At 37.1% G+C, this 20,204-nt stretch overlaps 1 protein-coding gene across 4 annotated transcripts in view; it reads right to left on the reverse strand.

The window, feature by feature from the left end:
* The window catches only part of DNAJC24 (DnaJ heat shock protein family (Hsp40) member C24), a 51,814-nt gene that overhangs the window by 10,746 nt on the left and 20,864 nt on the right, over positions 1-20,204 (reverse strand). For all 4 annotated transcript variants that reach the window (XM_030481953.1, XM_030481951.1, XM_030481950.1 and 1 more), the window contains one exon: positions 5,815-5,953. In XM_030481953.1, coding sequence (XP_030337813.1) covers positions 5,815-5,953 — 139 coding nt within the window. The remainder of the gene's footprint in view (positions 1-5,814; positions 5,954-20,204) is intronic.

Raw genomic sequence — 20,204 nt, forward strand, 5'->3', positions numbered from 1 at the left:
AGAGAACTGGTGAGATGCAAGTTGATGAGGTTACTCTGCTTCTTGAAGTAAAGTTACTCACAAATCATCGAATCATTTAGGTTCAACCATTCAAGTAATGAAGAGGAAAGCTGAGGGAAAGTCTACACTCTCTTCCAAACATAGTACAATATGAAGCCTCGGGAGCAAAATTTCAACCAAGCTTTTCTTTTTGAAAAGAAAAAAAATAAATAAGCAAAACTAATTACATAATTCCCAGACTGAACTGAGATTGTTATTCCCAGTCTGATGCTCAAGTCCGAAAGACAAGTGTCTTACTGGCTAGCTCAAAAGATGTGAATTGTCAATTAGTACTCTTGACTTGAGTAAGTCTCCAAACTTAGCACATAATCTAGTAACCCTCTTGTCAGCCAGCTTTATACGCTGCGTTTATTTGCTTGTCTCGTTCAAGCAGGAGAAACTTACTTTCCAGAGTTGAACAAAGCTTTATTTTCTAGTTCTCCCACTAAATACGGAACCCAGCAGAAACAGATGCAGCCACTTATTTAAGAAGAGAGGCAGAGCCCAGTGTGAGTTTGGAGAGCTTACAAGCAGAACTGTAAACTAGTGGTTTTCACAGAGTGTATTAGTGACTAATATTTCTTCCTTATTTCATCTACATCATTATTACTACAACCAGGGCTCCCTCGCTGGTGGTTCTGTGAAGTAAACCTGCATCTGATTTTCACTCCTTTGCCAAAAGGGAAAGTTATTTAAGACTAGTATTGTTACCAGTGCTGAGTTACAGGGTAGGTTTACTCAAACGTGATGCCTGCTCAAGCTGCAGAACTCTGTGTACCGAGTTGTACTATATGAAACACATTCCTGTACATACAGGGGAAATCGTGAAGTCCTGGTAATCTACCATAGCTTGGAAAACAAATGTTAATTCACAAATACAGCCTGCCTGGCTTTGCCATCTATTGGATTTGTCTGACAACAAGAGGTGAAAGGATTCTGCAGCTCCATTGTCTCAACTGCAGGATCTCAGAAAACACTGGCAGGCTCATCAGAGAGGTTTATGAGCCTGCAATTCAAAGAGATTAAAAGGAAAAATCTACTGAGATTCTTTCAGGCTACAGAACAACATTAAATAACTATTAGCAGCTTGGTTCAGTAAAGCTTTACTAGAGCCCTTGCTGGGTCATTCAGAAATTGTAAAAGAGGAAAGGTATTTAAGTTTCACTTGAGGATACAACAAATATTTCTTGGGCTATTTAAGGCTGAGTTTTAGGGAAAGGGTTGCAAGCAGTGAATGGAAATTTCACCCTTTTAACAGTTTATGGTAATAGTAAAAATAGTAATACTTAAAAAGATTTTTCTAGCTCTTTATCAGTCAGATAGTCTTCAAATTCATTAAAGTTCAAGATATGTATATTCAATCTAATACTGTCCATGGTACCTACTCAGTATCAAAATCAGCACAGCTCTCAAAACCTGGATGTTTTCACTAGTCTTTTTTTTCTAATAGACTGTTTAGTTTTTAAATGATTACTTAAGTTCGAGTCTCTTACATTAATTTAAACCATGCTTACTTTAATTGAAAATGATAAGAAAGTCATGCGTTAAGAATTTCCATAACAAAAGCCATGTTTGTTAAGTAAAATAAAATAAATACTGCTTCACTTGTAGCCAGATCAGAAGTAATTCCAAAGATCTATGGAACAAGGATTGTGTTCCAGCCCTAAAAATCCATGGCTAGAGAAGGAATACATGCTTCTGTCCCTTCACGAGTAGCACCTGCCATAGTGAAAAGCCTGAAGTAACAGCCATGGTAAAAGTTTTATTTTGGTCTGAAAGTATTTTTTTTTTTTTCAAGAAGGAATTTTCTTAACAAGGAACAACTGAACTATGGTGCATTAATTATTTTCCTTTCTTATAATTAGGTAGGGAAGGTGTACAATTGCCATTCCTGCTAACTACTGAAAGCATTCTTGTAGGCTCTTATCTCGCTTCTCCCGCTTACTCTTAGTGGATCTGTAAGGTTATTCTGGCATCCTGTTTACCACATTATGTAAAGTATCTTGGTATCTAATACAGTATCATCACTTTATTGCTGGAGCAGGAGGGAATGATGGATTAATGGGGAAAGCTACCATCTCTAAACCAGTCTTTACTGTACTAGGAGAGGAACAGGGAAGGAGGAGAAGGAGCTACCATCTCTTTAATGTGGGTTTTCATTTCCTACTTTATGACCACCTGTATAAGCCTCCCTTTCCAAACCTGCAGTAGAAACTTAACTGAGAGTAAGGACAAACCCTCAAAGATTTTTCATTTTTTAAAGAAGATTGGTATTGCCAGTGAAAGCTGAATTAGTGACCAGATATTTTAAAATGAGCTATTCCAGGCTAACTAAAGGTTTTTCTTGTGCCTAAACGGAAGGTACAGAGAGTATGGAACCAGACTCCTCAAACAGCGCAAGCTGCACCAGTGGCAATTCCAGTTAGGACCTGTAATTCCTTATGTAGAACCATAGAGTGGTTTGGGTTGGAAGGGACCTTAAAGCTCATCTAGTTCCAACCCCCTGCCACAGGCAGGGACACCTTCCACTAGACCAGGTTGCTCACAGCCCTGTCCAGCCTGGCCTTGAGCTCTAAGAAATGAAGCAAGAACAAAACAAAAATGATGCTGGAATATGTATTCATGGATGAAAAATACATCTGCAATATTTTTCTAAAAATGTAATTTCAAACCTGAAAATGAAAAGGAGGTATGCGCTGAAATGTCAAAACTCCTCCTGGTGATGACACCCCACCCTATAAACACCCAGGCTCTATGGACACCTCTACATCATCATGTAAAAACATATTATCCAGCATAGAACCTCACTGGAGCCATACGTGGAAGAATCCCTAGATTCTTAAATCTCTCTACCCTCTGCCCCCACAACATAAACAAAGCAACTGGTTTTAGTGTTGATCCCATTACTAGCTTTGAATTATTTGCTACATTAAGTGTCAGAAATTACTCAAAGTCACCAATTTACTGATGTAATTTTAATTGTGACCTTTCTGTTCATCAGTCAGGTTGGACGGGGCTTGGAGCAACCTGGTCCAGTAGAAGGTGTCCCTGCCTGTGGCAGGGGATTGGAACTGGATGAGCTTTAAGGCCCCTTCCAACCCAAACCAGTCTGTGATTCTACGATGGAAAAAAAAAAGTCCATTCTTAATAGGTAAATTGTTATGCAGCTTTTTTTCCACCTCCCAATTTTTACTTTTGTTTTTCTTTTTTCCACAGGACTGGAAGCAAAACCCCTCAGGATTATAACAGGGTATTCTTAAATGTCATTAAAGATACGACAAAGTAATTAATTGGAAAAATTTTCACAAAACATAGAAAAAGACAGTTTTCCTCAGATTTCCAGACCAGAGAGGCTTGGATGAGTATTTCAGCCAAACTTCTAAATGGTTTGAGGTTTGTCCTTCCCTCTTTAATAGTATGGCCTGAAGGCACAAAGAAATAAGTCAGAGATCATAGAGATACCTTCAGAGAAAAGCAGTATTAAGGTATAAAGGCACATTTACTATTCTCAGCAATTCAAACAAACAGAAAATTAAAACCATAGACCCCACAGAATTTCAGCTTCCTGGAATGTCTCTGGCCACCGAATTTCTGAGCCAAGTAATTAAGATTTAGTTAGTATAACACAAGAAGGTAAATACAAATAAACAATCTGTGACATGGGAAAAGGACTACAGTGCAAGGGACTGGCAGCCAGGCACACATGCATGCTGGCATCCTTCAGATCCTGCTTCCTGGGCCTCGCAATCCTACTAGCTTGCTGTATTATCTCCCTCATCACTATTCCCCTTAGCTGCTGTCTCTGTTCCTTTGTTTCTGTAAGCTTTTACAGCAGTGTCTACGAGTTAGTCTAGAATCATGACTTCAGAAACAGCTTGACAGGCATTCAAAGAACCAGAATTTATTTCACCATAATTTTGCTGCCAGGGAACATGCTGCGAAGAATGCAACAACGCTGCACATGCATGTTACATATGGCTTAGTCTGAAACACCGGGTCCCCTGTGAATGGCACCCTCTATATTAAAATACATCTATCCCATTACCAAATACCTGTGTAAATAAATATATAATTTGTTTTCTTAATTTACAAAGTCTTTTTTACAGAACTTTTTTGAGAACTTATATGGATGCAAAAGAATCTCAGGAAATATAGATAACCTTTAAAATACTGTGGAATGAGTTTTGTCAAAACTAATTTATAGTAATGGCCTTACATTCCATGGGAAAACAAAGTAACTTACTAAATCTTGATGTAGCTCTCGACTTCAGTGGATTAACCTGACCCAAGTGAAATGGAACTCTGTGTTTAAGCTTTAGTTAAAATTCACTAGATACACAAAAGACTTCTCACGTGACTGCTAATATTTCTTTTTTCCTGTGCATGTACAATTTGTGAAAACGGAAGACGTGGCTGATACTACAGTGCCAGGAGTACAATAGGATGAGAGCACTGGGTAGAAGAAATTCCTCTTCTGGCATCACATTCAGGCATTTAAAAAATAAATTTGAGATGAGAATGTGTTTATGTTTGACCTTAATCCTGTTTATATAACAAATCATCACAACATCCAATATTTTTACCATCCTTTTAAACTATTTATTCAATGATTCTGTTTTCGTCCCTCCACCCTCTCTTCCAAAACCCACACAAAGTGTGAAATACAAGATTATTTAACTGGAGAATTCATACTGGGTATATACAATTATGTATCACTCTTTTTATCCTGCAGTGATGCATATCTGCCAGAATGACTAAGTCTTTGTCTCTCAAAGTTGTGGTACTCACAGCGGCAGGGGAGTTAAAAATCAGCACAAGAGAGAAGGGTCTGATGGTGTGCCAATGTACAATGGAAGAGAATTCAATAACAAGCTGCAGAGACAGTGGGCTTTTATCAGACACATTCAGAAGTGGTGGTTGCTACACGTCAATGCTGGACCAGAGTGTGTTACTGCAGAGTGCGACTGAGTGTTTTCCCCACAGGCAATACACTATTATTGACTCCCCCCATTAACATGTAGGGTGGATATACATTTATTGAAGGTTCTAATGGAAGGCTGAGGGACTCCTATCCTGAGGCCAGAGCAGAAAGACAGCCTATCACTTCATGTAATGGTAGCCCATGTGTGACAGACCTGACCTACATTTCCCCCCTTTCTTTCTCACAACAGCCTGTCACTGTTTTAAGAAGCTATTTTCTGAAAGGTATAAAAAGAAATGCATGCTAGAGCTGCCTAGTTAATGTGTTATATCGGAATATTATTTATAAACCTGCTTTAAAAGACTAATTTAGGCTACAGATGAATTACGGAAGCTACTATAACACACACAACCGAAAAGAATGTGTCTTAATGATTCTCAAGTGCTTATAAACACATACAACATTGAACACTAGGCATAAATGGATTAATACCTATACCTAGGATACTGCAACAAAATGTAGGCTAAGACATAAAATTAAGGTTGCTTAATGAAGCTGCCTTAATAAAATAAAAAGGGCTAAGGTCTGTAATTAGTATAAATTTCATGTTTGTTCAAATTATTAGGAAAAACGCCACCTAATGTTTTGTTGGAAGTAATTCAATGTTTTCACTAGCTAACGTATGTGTAACAAAAGCTATAAATAATGGATCCATATTTGAAAGTAGGACAAGAGTGAAAGAAACATTTGGCTCAGCAATAAACAGCATTTTAAAATACCATCTAACTACCACTCCCAGACCCTGCTTATTTAAAGAGCGGCTGCCACTACTGCATTCCTTGGCAGGGACCTACCACGCTGCTGCAGGTCATACTCTTTTTTTGTCTCTTCGTTCCCTAGAATTTTCCACGCTTGATCGATTTCGATGAACCTCTGCACGCGCTCCTCCACTTCTCCTGCTGGCACATCTGCCTTCTGCTTGTCTGGATGATACTGCCCATCACACAAACAAACAGAAAGATAAAAAAAATAAAGTTGAGGGGACCGGTAGTGAGGAGGGTGGAAGAGGAGCAATCAATAACGCATTTGATATTCAGTTAAAAGGACAGAGAAAAGGAGAAGGTCTGAGGTAAGGTGCCAAAGGAAGGGAGACAATGATGCTGGGCACAAGAGAAATCTGCCAATTTAATTAGACCACAGAAATGGCAACAAAACACCAGTGGCACAAATGTCACCATGCGCACTGACGGCATTTTCTGGGTAATTTACTGATGGAATCATTGGTCTTATGGACAATTTACCTAGAGAGAATGACTGCCACAAGCAGAAATAGGTACATGCAGAGGAGCACAACACGGGAACAAGAGGAGGTGCTGTAGGTGCTGGCAGCTCTGAGTATTACACACAGCTGATTCAAACAATACCACCAATGTTTAGTTAAGGCTATCACAGATAGAATGAATGCTGCATCACATGTGCCTAGCATTTTTTAAAAATTATTTAAAGAGTAAACAGAATATACATGATCAAATATGATACTACATGTAATTCTAGTTTTGAAAATATGCCTCAACATCTTTAATTTTTTCCAGTTCAGTGAATCAATAGCCTTTCCAAATATTTAAAGTCATGGATCACTGGCTACAAAATTCTGTCATTTTAGTTAAGAAATGGTTATTCAAGGACATGACTGCAAGAAATCCAACATTAGATGGGCAATACTAATTAAAATGGTAACATGTTTTCTCTACCATTTGTTCTGAACGGAGCATTCTGACTTTTTTGGCTCAAATGCCTATTGAAAAAGAACCCTCAAAGCTCCACCATCTTCCTGTGGCTTTAATTCACCTCCAATAAGCTTGCTTTTTTTTTTTTTATATTTTTGAATTGCTCAGTCTAAGTGATGGATCAACAGGAAACAGCATTTAAGATGAGGAAGTTGCAATATAATCAGACCTATCACCTGTTAATTGTGTTATAAATCTTGATATCCCTTATTCCAGAGCTTTAACATCTGCCCTTTCTATCAACATCAGTTGAGGCACTGAAACGTACAACAGATTTCAACTCCTTTGTTTTAGTTTATAATTAATTTTGGAAAAGAAAGAGAAGAATACTAGTATCATGTCTGCTTTACAAAATCCAAAATTTAAAAAGGCCACTTCTACTGGAGTCTATTTCCTCTCTGATGTATGTATCTGTCATTTGCTGATGGGTATTTACGGTCCCTTCCAACTCAAACTGTTGCAGGAGTCTAGGATAAATCCCATGTATGACAACAAGAGGATGTACGTAAGAGCAAAATACTAAGCTTTGACTTCAAGTTTTTCCACAGGTATTTTTCCATATATATAGATGAAGGTACCTGCAACGTCAGTATGAGGTCTGTACACAAATGTCTATTTTTGCTTCACCATACAAGTGAGCACACTTGAAGCATACTGTGTTAATTTCTTGAATAACACAGGAAATTCATTCTTATTCAGATTTATCAGTTGGCTTTTTACTTCTTTCCTATCAATTTGGGAAATTAATATTTGTAGCACATGCAATTTTTATGTTTGAGAGACTGACAATTTCATGTAACTCATAACTAGATTGTTGGGGATCTACTAATTAAAATCTATCTGTGCCCATTTTGGTCTCCTTGCTTTTTAAACTACTTGCTCCTTCCTCTGTTGGGCTTGTTCCTCTGCTACCATCTGATGCCTTTAGCAGTCTACATCTACACTAGGAAAAAGCCCCAAACCTCTGCTCTTTCACTGTAATCCTCTTCATACCCTTCTCCTTCACCTGAGACAATGAACGAGGTGTCCTTGCTCCAGCTCTTGTAGACCCTGCTCAGCCTGCTGAGACACCAGCCACAGAGGACACCTTACCAAAGTTTCAACCAGCGTAATGGCTGAAGTTCAGACAGTATGCTGATGTCTTCCATCAATACTTTAGACATTAATCAATCAGTACTCGTTTTCAGTATTTTTCCCCATTCTTGATTACTGTATACTTGCTTCTGATCCTCCTCCCTCTCCATCATACCTTTCAGAGGAGCTGCCTCAACAGAGCCAGGGGTTTGGGTTTCTACTGAGGGAGGTGAAATCTGATGCATGTTTCTGATCTTTTCCCATTCAGCCTTATTTCAGGGTTAATCTCTGCTGCAACTGCGTACAAGCTCTGTAATGAAAATAGACAAGCCTGTTTTCTACTCCACCTATCTCCTACTCAAACTGAACTATTGTTCATCTCTCCCTCTATGCATCCAGTTATAAGTTCTTCCTCAAAATATTAGAGGCCCCCAATGTCTCCTGCAATACACCTTCTCAAAACCTGTGCAAATTGTCACTCATACCTGCCACCTGAGCACTATTTTCAGCTCTATTACTGCATTTAGGATCTATCTAAATCTTTCTGGCTGCATATACATAGTGTTTTTAAGAAGCAACTCTTTCATAAACGTAGCTTTTCACCGAGCACTCATCCTGATTTTTGAACACTGCAATAATTTTTACTAACATGTTCATATTTAATAGGCTTTTATAAAAACAATAAAGGGTATTTTCCTGGGCCTGACAGAGGGAAGGGTAAAAGGAAGGAGGTTAGAGATGTCTGCCCGGTCTAGTTTTCCTTTTTTATACCTCTAGAAGTAATTTTCTAACTTCTTTCCATTACTAAAGACTGTCTGGAATTTGTATCACTTTACAGCAGATGATGCTTTGTAGTTACTGTGAACATTAAAAAATAGTCCAAAGCTCAAAAGAAAAACAAACTTTAAACATTGCTGTTGGAGACTTGGTAAAGTTTTTAGTGCTGCAGGGAAGCAAACTTAACCTCATGCTCTTTTCAATTACAGTATCAGTATTATAGCTTTCTAAAACGACTGTATTTAGCTGCCTTATTTTTCATATGCATCAGACTGTACTTTTCCGCAGTGGGGAACAGTGTATCACCTGGCATACATAGTCTGAAACACAGATACAGGTTCAGTTCACAGTTGTGTATCATGGAACAGCTTACGTTAAGTAAATTAATCGTATTTCATTATGCTGATCTATTGCCTTTGATACCTACTACAGAATAAAGAGCAAGCAAGTGAGCAAACCTTTTCGGTCTTGGGGAAAAAAAGTGTTTATGTTGTTCTGTCCACCAAATAAAGCGTAGACCCTGAAAACTACTTGAGTTCCATCATATATTTATACAGTCATAATTTTATTTATGCGGTGTACCACACATATGGTTTTCACCCACAGGGTTTGTGTAAGAATTTAGAACACACTGTAGCACATTCAACTGCTATATTCTTTATTTCTGCCTACTTTATGCTCCATGAAGTTTGGACTCTTCTGTACTTTAAGAATTGCAAAATTAATCCCTGGACTTTTATCCCTGAAAATTAATAAAGACCTTTTGGTCGATAACTGTAATGGTATTACGTCTCAATAACCATACTAACAGACCTTAAGATCTCTCATACCACAAGATGAGACTACCAGGTCCCTATCCTCCTAACACTTGTATGAGTTGCTTAACTTTATGCAATAAATGTAATAGGGTTGATTGACTTTAATCAAATTCAAATGAGCAAGCAGAAAACCTCGAGTTAAATCAATTTAATGTACATTTCTTACTGGTGCTCATGAAGTTATTTTTCAAAAGGAATTTACAGCACCCAGTGAGAGTCAACTTAATTTGACTTACTGGGAAGGGAGGAGTGAAGCAAACAGGCACAGAAAAGTTTTACACTAAATTTGCAATCTCTTGCTAAACTGTGGAATACATGGTAAATAAACCACTTAATATAGTCAAACTTTTACTCATAACTGCTTTTCCAAATGACATATTGAAAAGGCTGATTATTTAGAAAAGGTTCAGAAAGCACTATTCCTTCTCATTTATTACTTAATACATCACCATGGTTATTTTGCCTTGTGTATAAGGGGTATTCATTTTAAAAACAAAAGATGCTCCACATCCCCAATTCCATTCATCAAAACAGGTGGCTTTATTTTCTATGCAAACTACTACTTCTTCCAAATATTTATTTATGAAAAGTGCTATCCTTTACTACTACATATTGCACAGATAACTGTAAAGAATTTCCCCTCCCCCTAAAATTACACAGCTTTTAAGTAAGCATGTTTAAAATGTAAATATTCGAATTTTTCCTGACTGAGGAAAATGAAGTAGATCAGCTCTATTTTCGCTATTTTTTTTCAATATTTTTTTTCCAGGATTAAAATAAGGACTACTCTCCACTTCCACAGCTTTGTTTTTCCTAATTTCCTACATTTCATGCAAAGCTGTCAAACATTTGGAGAAATCTTAAGCAGCAAATTAAAAGTAATATAAAAAGGATGAACCAGATGTGGCTGCATTAAAACTTGACCTTCTCTCCCAAGACAATAATTTCAAGGAAATATTTTCAGGCATTTTTATTTTTATTATACACCTTTTAGACCTTTTTTTTTTTTTTTTTTGGTAAGGGAAACCATTATTAAGGTTCTAAAAATTCAAAAGTAAAGACTGACACAGGACAATGATGAAACCACTAGAGCTGAATAAAAAGTGAGACTATTCTGGACTTACTATTATGAGCCAAAGTAACCACTAAGCAGTCTGTACTACCAAGTTACAGCATAGCAAATTTCTAAACTATTGGATTTTATTAAAGATTTTTAACTCTGAAATTATCTACAGTCTCCTGGAATCACCTTGCTAAATTAAACTGACAAGTTGAGACAACTCTTGAATTCCTGCTTTATTTCAATAGAGGATGTGTGCCTATATTTGACTAAGAGATGTATTTAAAGCTAGAGATGTGCCCTAAGTTCCTGAATAAATCAAGTGGTTTTTAACAGGGGATTACTTTACTCACATGCATTCACGTACTTGTGCTTTTGTAGGAACTACATCTAATGACTAAATCTAAGCTGTAAATAAGAGTCAATGATAGAATAGTAACATCTAATATTAACAATTAATTCAGTACCTCTTAGCATCCTTTTCCCTTTCTCCATGTTAGGCATACAGTAGTGGCTATGATAGTCTTATAGCCTGACAGTATTTTTTTCATGTAATGCAGCTAGAACTAAGATTTCCAGCCAAGTACGGATAATCTTTTTCTTTTTACTTTTCTTTTTGTCACCGCAAGAGTAACAGGAAGCCACAGTTTTCATGACTGGCGCTACAACTACTGTAGCTCCCGTAATTTGTAAAAAGATTTGTATTTATGTTAAAAAACATGCAGTGGTGAAAGACACTCTGTAATGGTCAGGGAAGAGAAATTTGACACAAACTTTACAAATAGAGCACTGCTCCATGTCAGCTGAAGCTACCACTGTGATGAAAGACAGAATTAAATTAAAAGCACAAACAGAAGAGGTAAATGTCACGAAATTGGTATGCAAAGTGTTGGTTGGATTAACACTGCAAAAGTGGAAGTCACCACGGATAAGCATCGGACAGTATGAGATAACAGCAGTACACAGCAATGACATCCATTCCCACTGATAGAGTTTATGAATGACAGCAAGTGGACACCAGAATTGGATACTACGTTGTTCAGAACAGAACAAGAATGCGAGGGGGGAAATGCTGGAAGCAGCTGGAGGAAGAGAGAAACCCAAGCTATTATTTTCAAATAACATTGCCAGACTTGTGGCTGGGAATCCAGCAGAATGAGACTTTGCCTCCTCACTGGAATTGCACGCGCTTTTAAAGCAATCACATTATCAGTATTTGAGGGCTATTTATTCTTATATCAAAAGCTCAATAGTGAAGAGCCAATGAATTCAAATTTCAGAATCAATTCTCTCTCAATGATGTGTGACACCTTATTTAGCTAATGTCTAAACTATCATTAATCCCACATTATAAGTTCAAATTCTTATAAAGATAAACTAGGTACAAGCAAGCAGAATAGAAAGCCTAACAAAAACAGGCTTGGTTTATGAAAGTTTAGCAACAAACAAGTGTGTTGCACTAAGACAAAAAATCTACAAATCATCACCAGTATGTCCCTTGCAATATAAAGAACAAAACAACAAAATGCAGGAGTTAACATGAACACAAAAACTATGTTTAAAAAACATTTCTCAAGCTTTATACAACATTATCATCATACATTAGCCATTGTAATTGTTGTTATCTACAGGTTAAGCTAACCAGGTCAAGACAAAAACTGTCAAGTGTTCTCATCTGACAGAAGTATTCATAGGTCCATGTAAATTTGTCTGTAGACCACAGAGCTCATCATAACAGTTCACATCATGTTAAAAAGAAACTGCAAGACAGTCAACATTAAGGAGAAAAATTTTAACCAGCTATTTCCTATTTAATTTCTGATTTTAGTCTGAATTCTTGTTATATTTCCCTGACTTAAAAAAAAAAAAAAAAAAAAAAAAGTCTAATTAAGTTTAATGCCAGGATGTTTTTAGAAGGAAAGTCCTTTGCCCCTGCTTACAATATAAGTAGTGAATACCAGTTTTTACTGTGACTTGCCAATAAATCTCACCCCTTGACATAGTGTCTGTTCATACTCAGTTTTTGGCCGCTCTGCCACAAATGCCAACAAAGGGACCAATTAATGAAAACTTTCTTGATACATTCCCAGTGGATGAATGTCCGCCTTGCAGAAGGTACCTTGACAACATTCATCTTGCACAGGCCAAATGGTTGCTCTGTGGTAGCAATTAAGACACCACCAGTCTTGGCTAGATTTAAACCAACAACCAAATCTGTGTAGATCTGACCAAATGCTCATAGAAAGCTGGAGAAATTAACTGCTAAATAAGGGCTGGATTGGGTCATATAATTGCAGCAATTTTTCTACTTATCTACAGTCCACATGGACACATTTTTATTAGAAAGAAATTGCAGTTCTTAAAACAAGACTCCTTAATTTGGCCACATAACCACAATGTTTAAGCCATGATTATAAATATCTAAGAAATCAACAACCCTTCTAAATAATTTCAAGAATCAAAATAACATTGTAGGCTTTCATTCTCTGTACTAATTTTTTTTTCTCTCCACAAAAAGCCAGTGTTCAGTCTTCAAGTTGCAATAGCTTTGGAATCAAATTTGGACATTTAAGCTTAGTGTAGCATCCCTCCTCTTTCTAAAATTACGTTTGGAAATAAAAGAGTTTTGTTGCTTTGATCCACAAGTGCCTATCTGGAAGTCTCCTACAGCAGATTGTGAACATGAGAGCCTAGTGTGACGCGTAGTGGAAAAAACCTTGCCTCCACTGCAAAGCTCATACTGACTTTGGGTGTTTGACAAAGGGTACCCTTCCTGAAACCTCTGTCCTCAGGCAATTTAAAGTGTGGCTGGTCAATGCCCCAAACCTCATGATCATTACCACAACACTAGGCTTTCTGTTTCTATTGGTCTCAGAGCTCAATAAATTGAAGTTTAGAACTATCCAAGATATTAAACTTGCACATCTGAAATACTACAGCTAAGCTTAACATGGTATAGGAGAGTGAGTTCCCCTTATCGCTCCACACTCCCACAAAACTGTACGTTTCCAGTTCTATACTATGTCATTATGAGGCTTGTAGCAATATTTTAAATCAAATTATGTGGCATGTACTGAAAGTTCCAAATCAGTTGATAAGAGCACCAAAATAGAAAGCTGAACAGTTTCCCTGCTGGACACAGACAAAAAAGGAACCATGTAACTCGAGGAGCTATAGAATTACATTTAAACTTAACACTTTTGCTAATTTTACACACATTGTCACACCGAATACTTTAAGCCACAAATCCCTATCAGCATGTAACAGAATTAACACACACGTATTTGGTATTACCTACACTGTGTATATGACAGCTATATTTGAGCAATCAAGCACACTGACTCCAAATGATCATTTACTGTGGTTATGGCATGGTACACAGATTAGAATCTATGCAGACTAGCTGTTATCCTTTAGGTCTGAACTCCTGTTTTCTTGCAGAATCCATTCTGTGATGGATTTAAATCAGAACACAGACTGAATTATGAAATTGTTTATTAAACTGGAATTTGAATTTTGGGATAACTAAATTTAAGACAAGCCCATGTTTTAGCCACCGGTGCTGGTCAAGAAACAAGGAGACCAACATGCACTTGGCCCCCACCCTGTGGCATTCACTGAAAGGTCACAGATCGAAGCATTTTCTTCCCCTGCTGAAATTACTGCATTACAGCAGGACGAAAAAAACCCTACTTCAGTCTTGCACAAAAACTTAAGTGGCTTATTCAATACAAGTATTCTAGAAGAGGGAGCAGCTTATTGCAGTAAAACAAAGCAGCTTAAACTGCAGGAGAAAATGAATTCATTTTGAAAAAAACATTTGTTTAAAACACAAACATTAAACTTTTTTCATGGGAGAAGGGAGAATTTCTGAATAAAATTCAGAGTTAATTACCAATACATATATACAAATTAATGGAAGAAAACTAATTACCAGTAAGAACACAATTCTGGCAGTACTACCTCGCTAGACTCAAAGTGCTACCTCAATTCAAAATGACTTAATTTTCAACTGAAGAACTATTGCAAGCTAACATGTAATAGAAAACCAGTTAGGGTGGATCCTTAAAGCGTTGTGGTGCTGCTACCTACTCTTTGAATGATTTGGCTTGCCATTTTATCACGAGGCATCAGGAAATCAACCAGGAAATATTACTGCCCTAGTACTTTCATTCTACTCCAAAAAGCAGGAAGCAAAACTACATAGTTTTATTTTTAAAAAACTATTCCATCTATTTCCATAATTTGTAGATCAGCTTTTACATAAAAAAAGACCTAAACAGACAAAAGGGTACATGACTTTTAAGAGCAAGACTTGTACGAAACACAGGTTTGATACTTTCATACGCGTTCCTTCTACAAATTATTATGTATCCCCAGCTTTCCCCAATTTTACAGTGGAAAGTGCAGTTTCTCAGCAATGAGGATTTCCTTCACCAGAACTATGTGGAAATACTCATTTTTAGCTTTTCCACAGGCCTACTTTGCATATAAAGGTCTTCTATAGGAACCACCCTGAAGCAACATTACACTCTGGGCTCTGTGGCCTGCATGGTTCATCAGGTACTAATTAGATCGCATGTTCTGTCAACACTTTCTTGCTGCTCTTCTATTAATTGATCACCCTGCCCAATTAATACAATGCAACACCAGTTCCAAACTCCTTGAGATCCTTTACCTGTGAGAAACAAGATGAAGGGAAAACACCTCCAAAAGGGTCACAAGGTAACTGCACTTGTCCAAGATGTGGAGCGACAATAACACTACTATGCTGAAAGGTTAATTATGTTCCTACCAACATTCTCTTGAGCCTAACTTTGTCTTTTATCTAAGTAAAAAAAAAAAAAAGTAAAAGTAAGCACAAGCAGAAGAACATACTTCATCTAACAGGTTATATTAAATTTAGAAATAGTAACAGCTAATGAAAAAGTAAAGGCTGCAAAACTAAACTCACTTAGCCATTAACACCATATTTCTCATCAGAATATTTGCAGTTAATATCACTGATACTGTGTGTCAGAAACGTAATGAATATTGTGCAAAAACTACACTATTCTAATCCCACTTATGCATTCAATAGTCCAAAGAACAGCTGCCCTTAGTCACATACAGTCAGAATAACCATAAATCAGCATTTTATGAAATCTAGAAGAAATAAAATACATGTTTTCTCCATTTATTAAACAGCACTAAAGACTGCAGAAGGTAAAAAACCCCAACGACAAAGCAGCTGCCAAATACAACACACCACTGCCACCTAATGCTTTCTGGAAGGTTACATCAAAACCATGTCATTGTTTCTCTGCACCACACTAGCATGATGAAAAATAGAGAATAAAGCAAATAAAGTTTATTACTGCTTTTAAATATTTGCTTCCTGTCTCTTCCCCTACAGGCTTTCTAAATTGAACTGAACTGATCATATCCCTTCTTATACACAAATATTGTAACAGGCAAGATGGGTTAAATACATGACTTGTATTTCATCTGCAAAAATATCAGGAATGTAATATAGGAATTTCATTAGGATACTCTCATAAAGTAGTGAGTACAATCACTATATCAGGTTCCACACTTGTTTACATTTTTGTAAGCAATCCCCTCTTAAGTAAATGGCACAATTCACTATTGAAAAACTTCAGGGGAAGTATTTGGGAAGGCGGGGAAGAGGGGGAGGAGACAAAAGGAAAGACAAAAAAGGGGGGGGGGGGGGAGAAAGGGGTGTGGTCTCCTGTTTAACCAGCACAAACCAAAATCACTTTGAAGGTGCTTTTTGTGTTTCAGTGATTTTGCAAAGCACTATCTCCGAAATGTGAAACTTGTTCACTTCCATGAAAAGAATGATGCCAGGTCTTAAACTTGCATTCCTAGCCCACAATTGATCTTTTCAACATGTTCACTCAATTGGCAGAAGTTAGCAGGGAACTTGGAAGTAGCCTGCTCTTTCCACTTGCGAAGAGAAGAAATAGAAAGTGAAGAGTTCCTTGTGACATTCAATCTTTTCATACAGAGATTTAAACTCCCCCAAAGGATGCCTATCCAAAGACAGCTGGACAAAAGAGCAAGGAATTTATCTTCTTGATTCATTACTTCAATCCAACTCTTCTTCCTTTTTTCCCCAAACACAAACAATCTTTAAGCTTTTCAACAACTTTAGCCTTCTCCTACCTGATCTTGTTATCTGCTTTGACACTGATTCCAGCCTCCACTGTCCATCTTCAGGATGATTCTTGTTCATAGGAAATGTTCCTCATTTGAGGAAAAATAAAAGATGACAGTTTGATTTTCCCTCTAACCTCTTATACCTTATCTGTGACATATTTCTAGTGTCACTCAGTGATGAACTAGCTTTTGTCCATTCTTGTCCCTTTTTCCTCCTTACAATCTGCGATAATCAGAAATCCTTACGCAAGTACCAAATCTGAGCTTCCCCCACATATATTCAACTGCTTCCATGTTTTACACATATTATTAATCCTTTCCATAACTTCAGGCCAGAGAACCACTGTTATACACAACATCCAGCACAGCAGACCTCCAACTTCACTTGAGACAAGAACCATCAGAATAGAAATATTTCAGATATTATTGATGCTGCAGCTGTTAAGGAAACGTGTGCTGTGACTCAAAGTATTTGCAGTAAAGCATCATCAAGACAGCACATAGGAGGAAAAAGGAATTTTTCAGTAACATTTTAGTTATTCATCACCCAGTGAATAATTTTAACACACCCACAGACAACCCAACTTGCTTTCTTTTTAAAAGTGGCCAGAATAAAAAAAAAAGTTAGGATTAAAGATCAAATGCCCACAGCAACAGGGAGCAGTTATGTAGGCCACATAACCGGTATTCACTAATAGCCGCACAGTAAAAACACAGAGTATGATACTATCAATCCAATGCTGCAAATTCTTGAAAATTACTGGAGTCCTTTAAAGTGCAATTAAAAAATATAATCATAGAATAAATTACGCTGTCATAAACTCATTAATTTGCATCTTGGATTTTTTTTTTAAGTTATCTTGCTTAAACATACTTTAAGCTTTCTCAGCCTTCTCTGATTAAGCCAGTAATTTCACCACAACATCATCTTTCAAATTTAAATCACACGGGTTGATAACCTTAATTTCTGACCAGGGTTTTTAATGGTTCTACTATTCACTGGAAAATCATAATCTTTTGTAAAGGTGGGCATGAATCTAAGCTTAGAGCCACCTGAAAAATCTGAGAGCTGCTTTTCCTCCTCTATACTTTGTGTCTGGACAAAATCCCCATTTTTTGCACACTTGTATATTTAACTGCAGCGACAGGATTGCCACTGTAATTCTGACTATTCCTCTATAGAAGTAAATTTCAACTTCTATGAAAGTAGTCACGTTCAATTTGAAAACTTTCTCAAGGTGAGAAAGATAAGCTTCTGCACTGGCAAGGGAAATGGACTATGCAGCAGCAATTACTAGTCCATCTTAGAGAAACCAAAGACTGAACCCCATTAGACTGAGAAGAGGCCAACACAACAGCAAATAATTGCCTCGCATAACTTTCATATTATATATTCACACACTTCTCATCCTTTTCAGCTCCTTAACAAACTTCATGCTGAAATTAAATGTAAAAGTTTCTATTTCTAGTGACAAAAGAGAATCTACTGTTGTTGTATAATCAGAAGCAAAGATTAATTTGGCTAATGGAGGTATGAAAACAAGGACAGAAAACAGAACCTCCGGTTACCAAAAAAGTAGATCTTTAGAAATAGCTTCACTTTGTTTTTCTTCTGTTTCTTTGGCTCTTTATTTTCCTACGAAGAACCACCCAAGAGCCTCAAAAGCTACTTTAAAAAGCCTTTTGGAAACTACATTATACAGCAGAAGATAAAGCACTAAAAAAAACCCCAACAAACCCACCAAAAACTGGCAAAGAAGGAAAGAAATCAAACATTTTAAAACTTATAGGAACATAAAAGCAAAAATAAAAGTATAAAGGGAATATTAAATTTTAAATGTCTGGCCAGTGTGCTCACCATTTACACTGTTAAATGTCACATGAGATGATGTTCCATTGTTTAGACATAAGTTAATGTGGCCCTATTCATACAATAATGCCAGTTACACAAATGGTTAGGAAACTAGTTTAGACAAATGCTACTTTTGCCTGAATGCAAAGCCCCAGAATCCTGTTTTGTAATATTAAAAAAAAACCCCAAACAAACATAAAAACCCATCAGAGCAATCAGGATTGCATAAACAACTGAAAAACTTGTGGATGAAGGAAAAGCCACAGGATGCTATTTCCTGGCTAAGTAACATCTGGCAGAAGGGCAGGGCCAGGCAGTTAAGGGCAGGAGTCTTCAGCTGGCACCATGACTTGCAAGATTAATACCTTTCTGCAGGCTAAAGAAGTCAACTACTTCGACAGCCCACAACTTCCTAAGAACTGCTGAGCACAAAGCACAGGTTTTTGTGTCAACCCTCATCCTATCTACTCCCTGCCATAGACTGTCACTGAATCAGCATTCCAAATCAAAGCATACCCTTAACTTTCAAATTTGTTCAGAATACCTGAAAACAAGTGGACACCTTTAAGGGGTCAGACTTAAGCATAAAGCAAAATAATCAAAGTCCCTAAGACACTTCAGCTGCAGAAGTCACTGTGCAAAGCAGGCCTTGAGGAACAGAAGTCTTTTAAAAGATTACTTATTAGCAACTGTTACTGTAACACTTGTACAACCCTTAAAGTTGCAGGTGGTTTTGATCTTTATTTTTTGGTTTTCTTTAAATTATTTCTTTCAGCTTTCCCTATATTTAGGAGCAATATAGAATCTCTACAGTAGTTGAAGCCATTCATGATCTCAAAATAACATATTAGGCCACAGCCAAATTATAACTTCTAAAATGGAAATGAAAAGCTAAATAGTAACAGATTTTAGCATGCAGTTTAGAAAATATTTGGGTGCAAAACCCAGGCAGCTTAACAGGAGATCCATTAGTAAACATGTTAACACAGTATCCAAATAAAAACAGAAGCACCACAGCCTGTTGCACAGACAGCACTTTACTATCTTAGGCAATGCCAGGCAAATTTAAAGCATCTTCAGAGGTTTTAACCCTTAAAATCAGAGGCCATGAAGTATGCTATGACTATGGCACAAAGACTCCATTTCATGGATATCACACCAGCAAAAAAAACCCCAACCAACCAAAAAAAACCACCAAACCAAAACAACAAACCCAAACAAACAAAAAACAAAAAAACCAAATAAAAAACCCCAAACAAACAAAACGTAACACCCCCCAAACCCAAACAAACCAAACAATCATGTCATCATTCAGCTATTCCACAATTTCATAGCTGTAGTGGCAAAACAACTGCAAACATAACCCATAGAATCACACAAACTTCGCATCTAGTTTGGAGTAGATTTAATCACACTGATGGCTTAAAGGATGCATTCATATCTGGACTGATCACTAGTTTGTGTTAATTTAACTTCTAATTTGAGGTTGGTCTCAGTTGGCAAATATCTCCGTTTACAGACGGAAAAAACTGACCATGTGTCCTCATAACCACTAAAAGGACATACTGTCCAGATGACTCAAGGAAACCATGAGACAATAGGATCTCTGCTCACTTAACAGAATTTACTACTGAGCTTTTTGCCATTGATATTTAATAAGCACTACATAAACGGTCTTAGCCGTTACAGAACTTCCCCATTTTAGGAAAGAATA

The sequence above is a fragment of the Strigops habroptila genome, chromosome 4 (assembly GCF_004027225.2).
Source record: "Strigops habroptila isolate Jane chromosome 4, bStrHab1.2.pri, whole genome shotgun sequence".
Lineage (NCBI taxonomy): Eukaryota > Metazoa > Chordata > Aves > Psittaciformes > Psittacidae > Strigops > Strigops habroptila.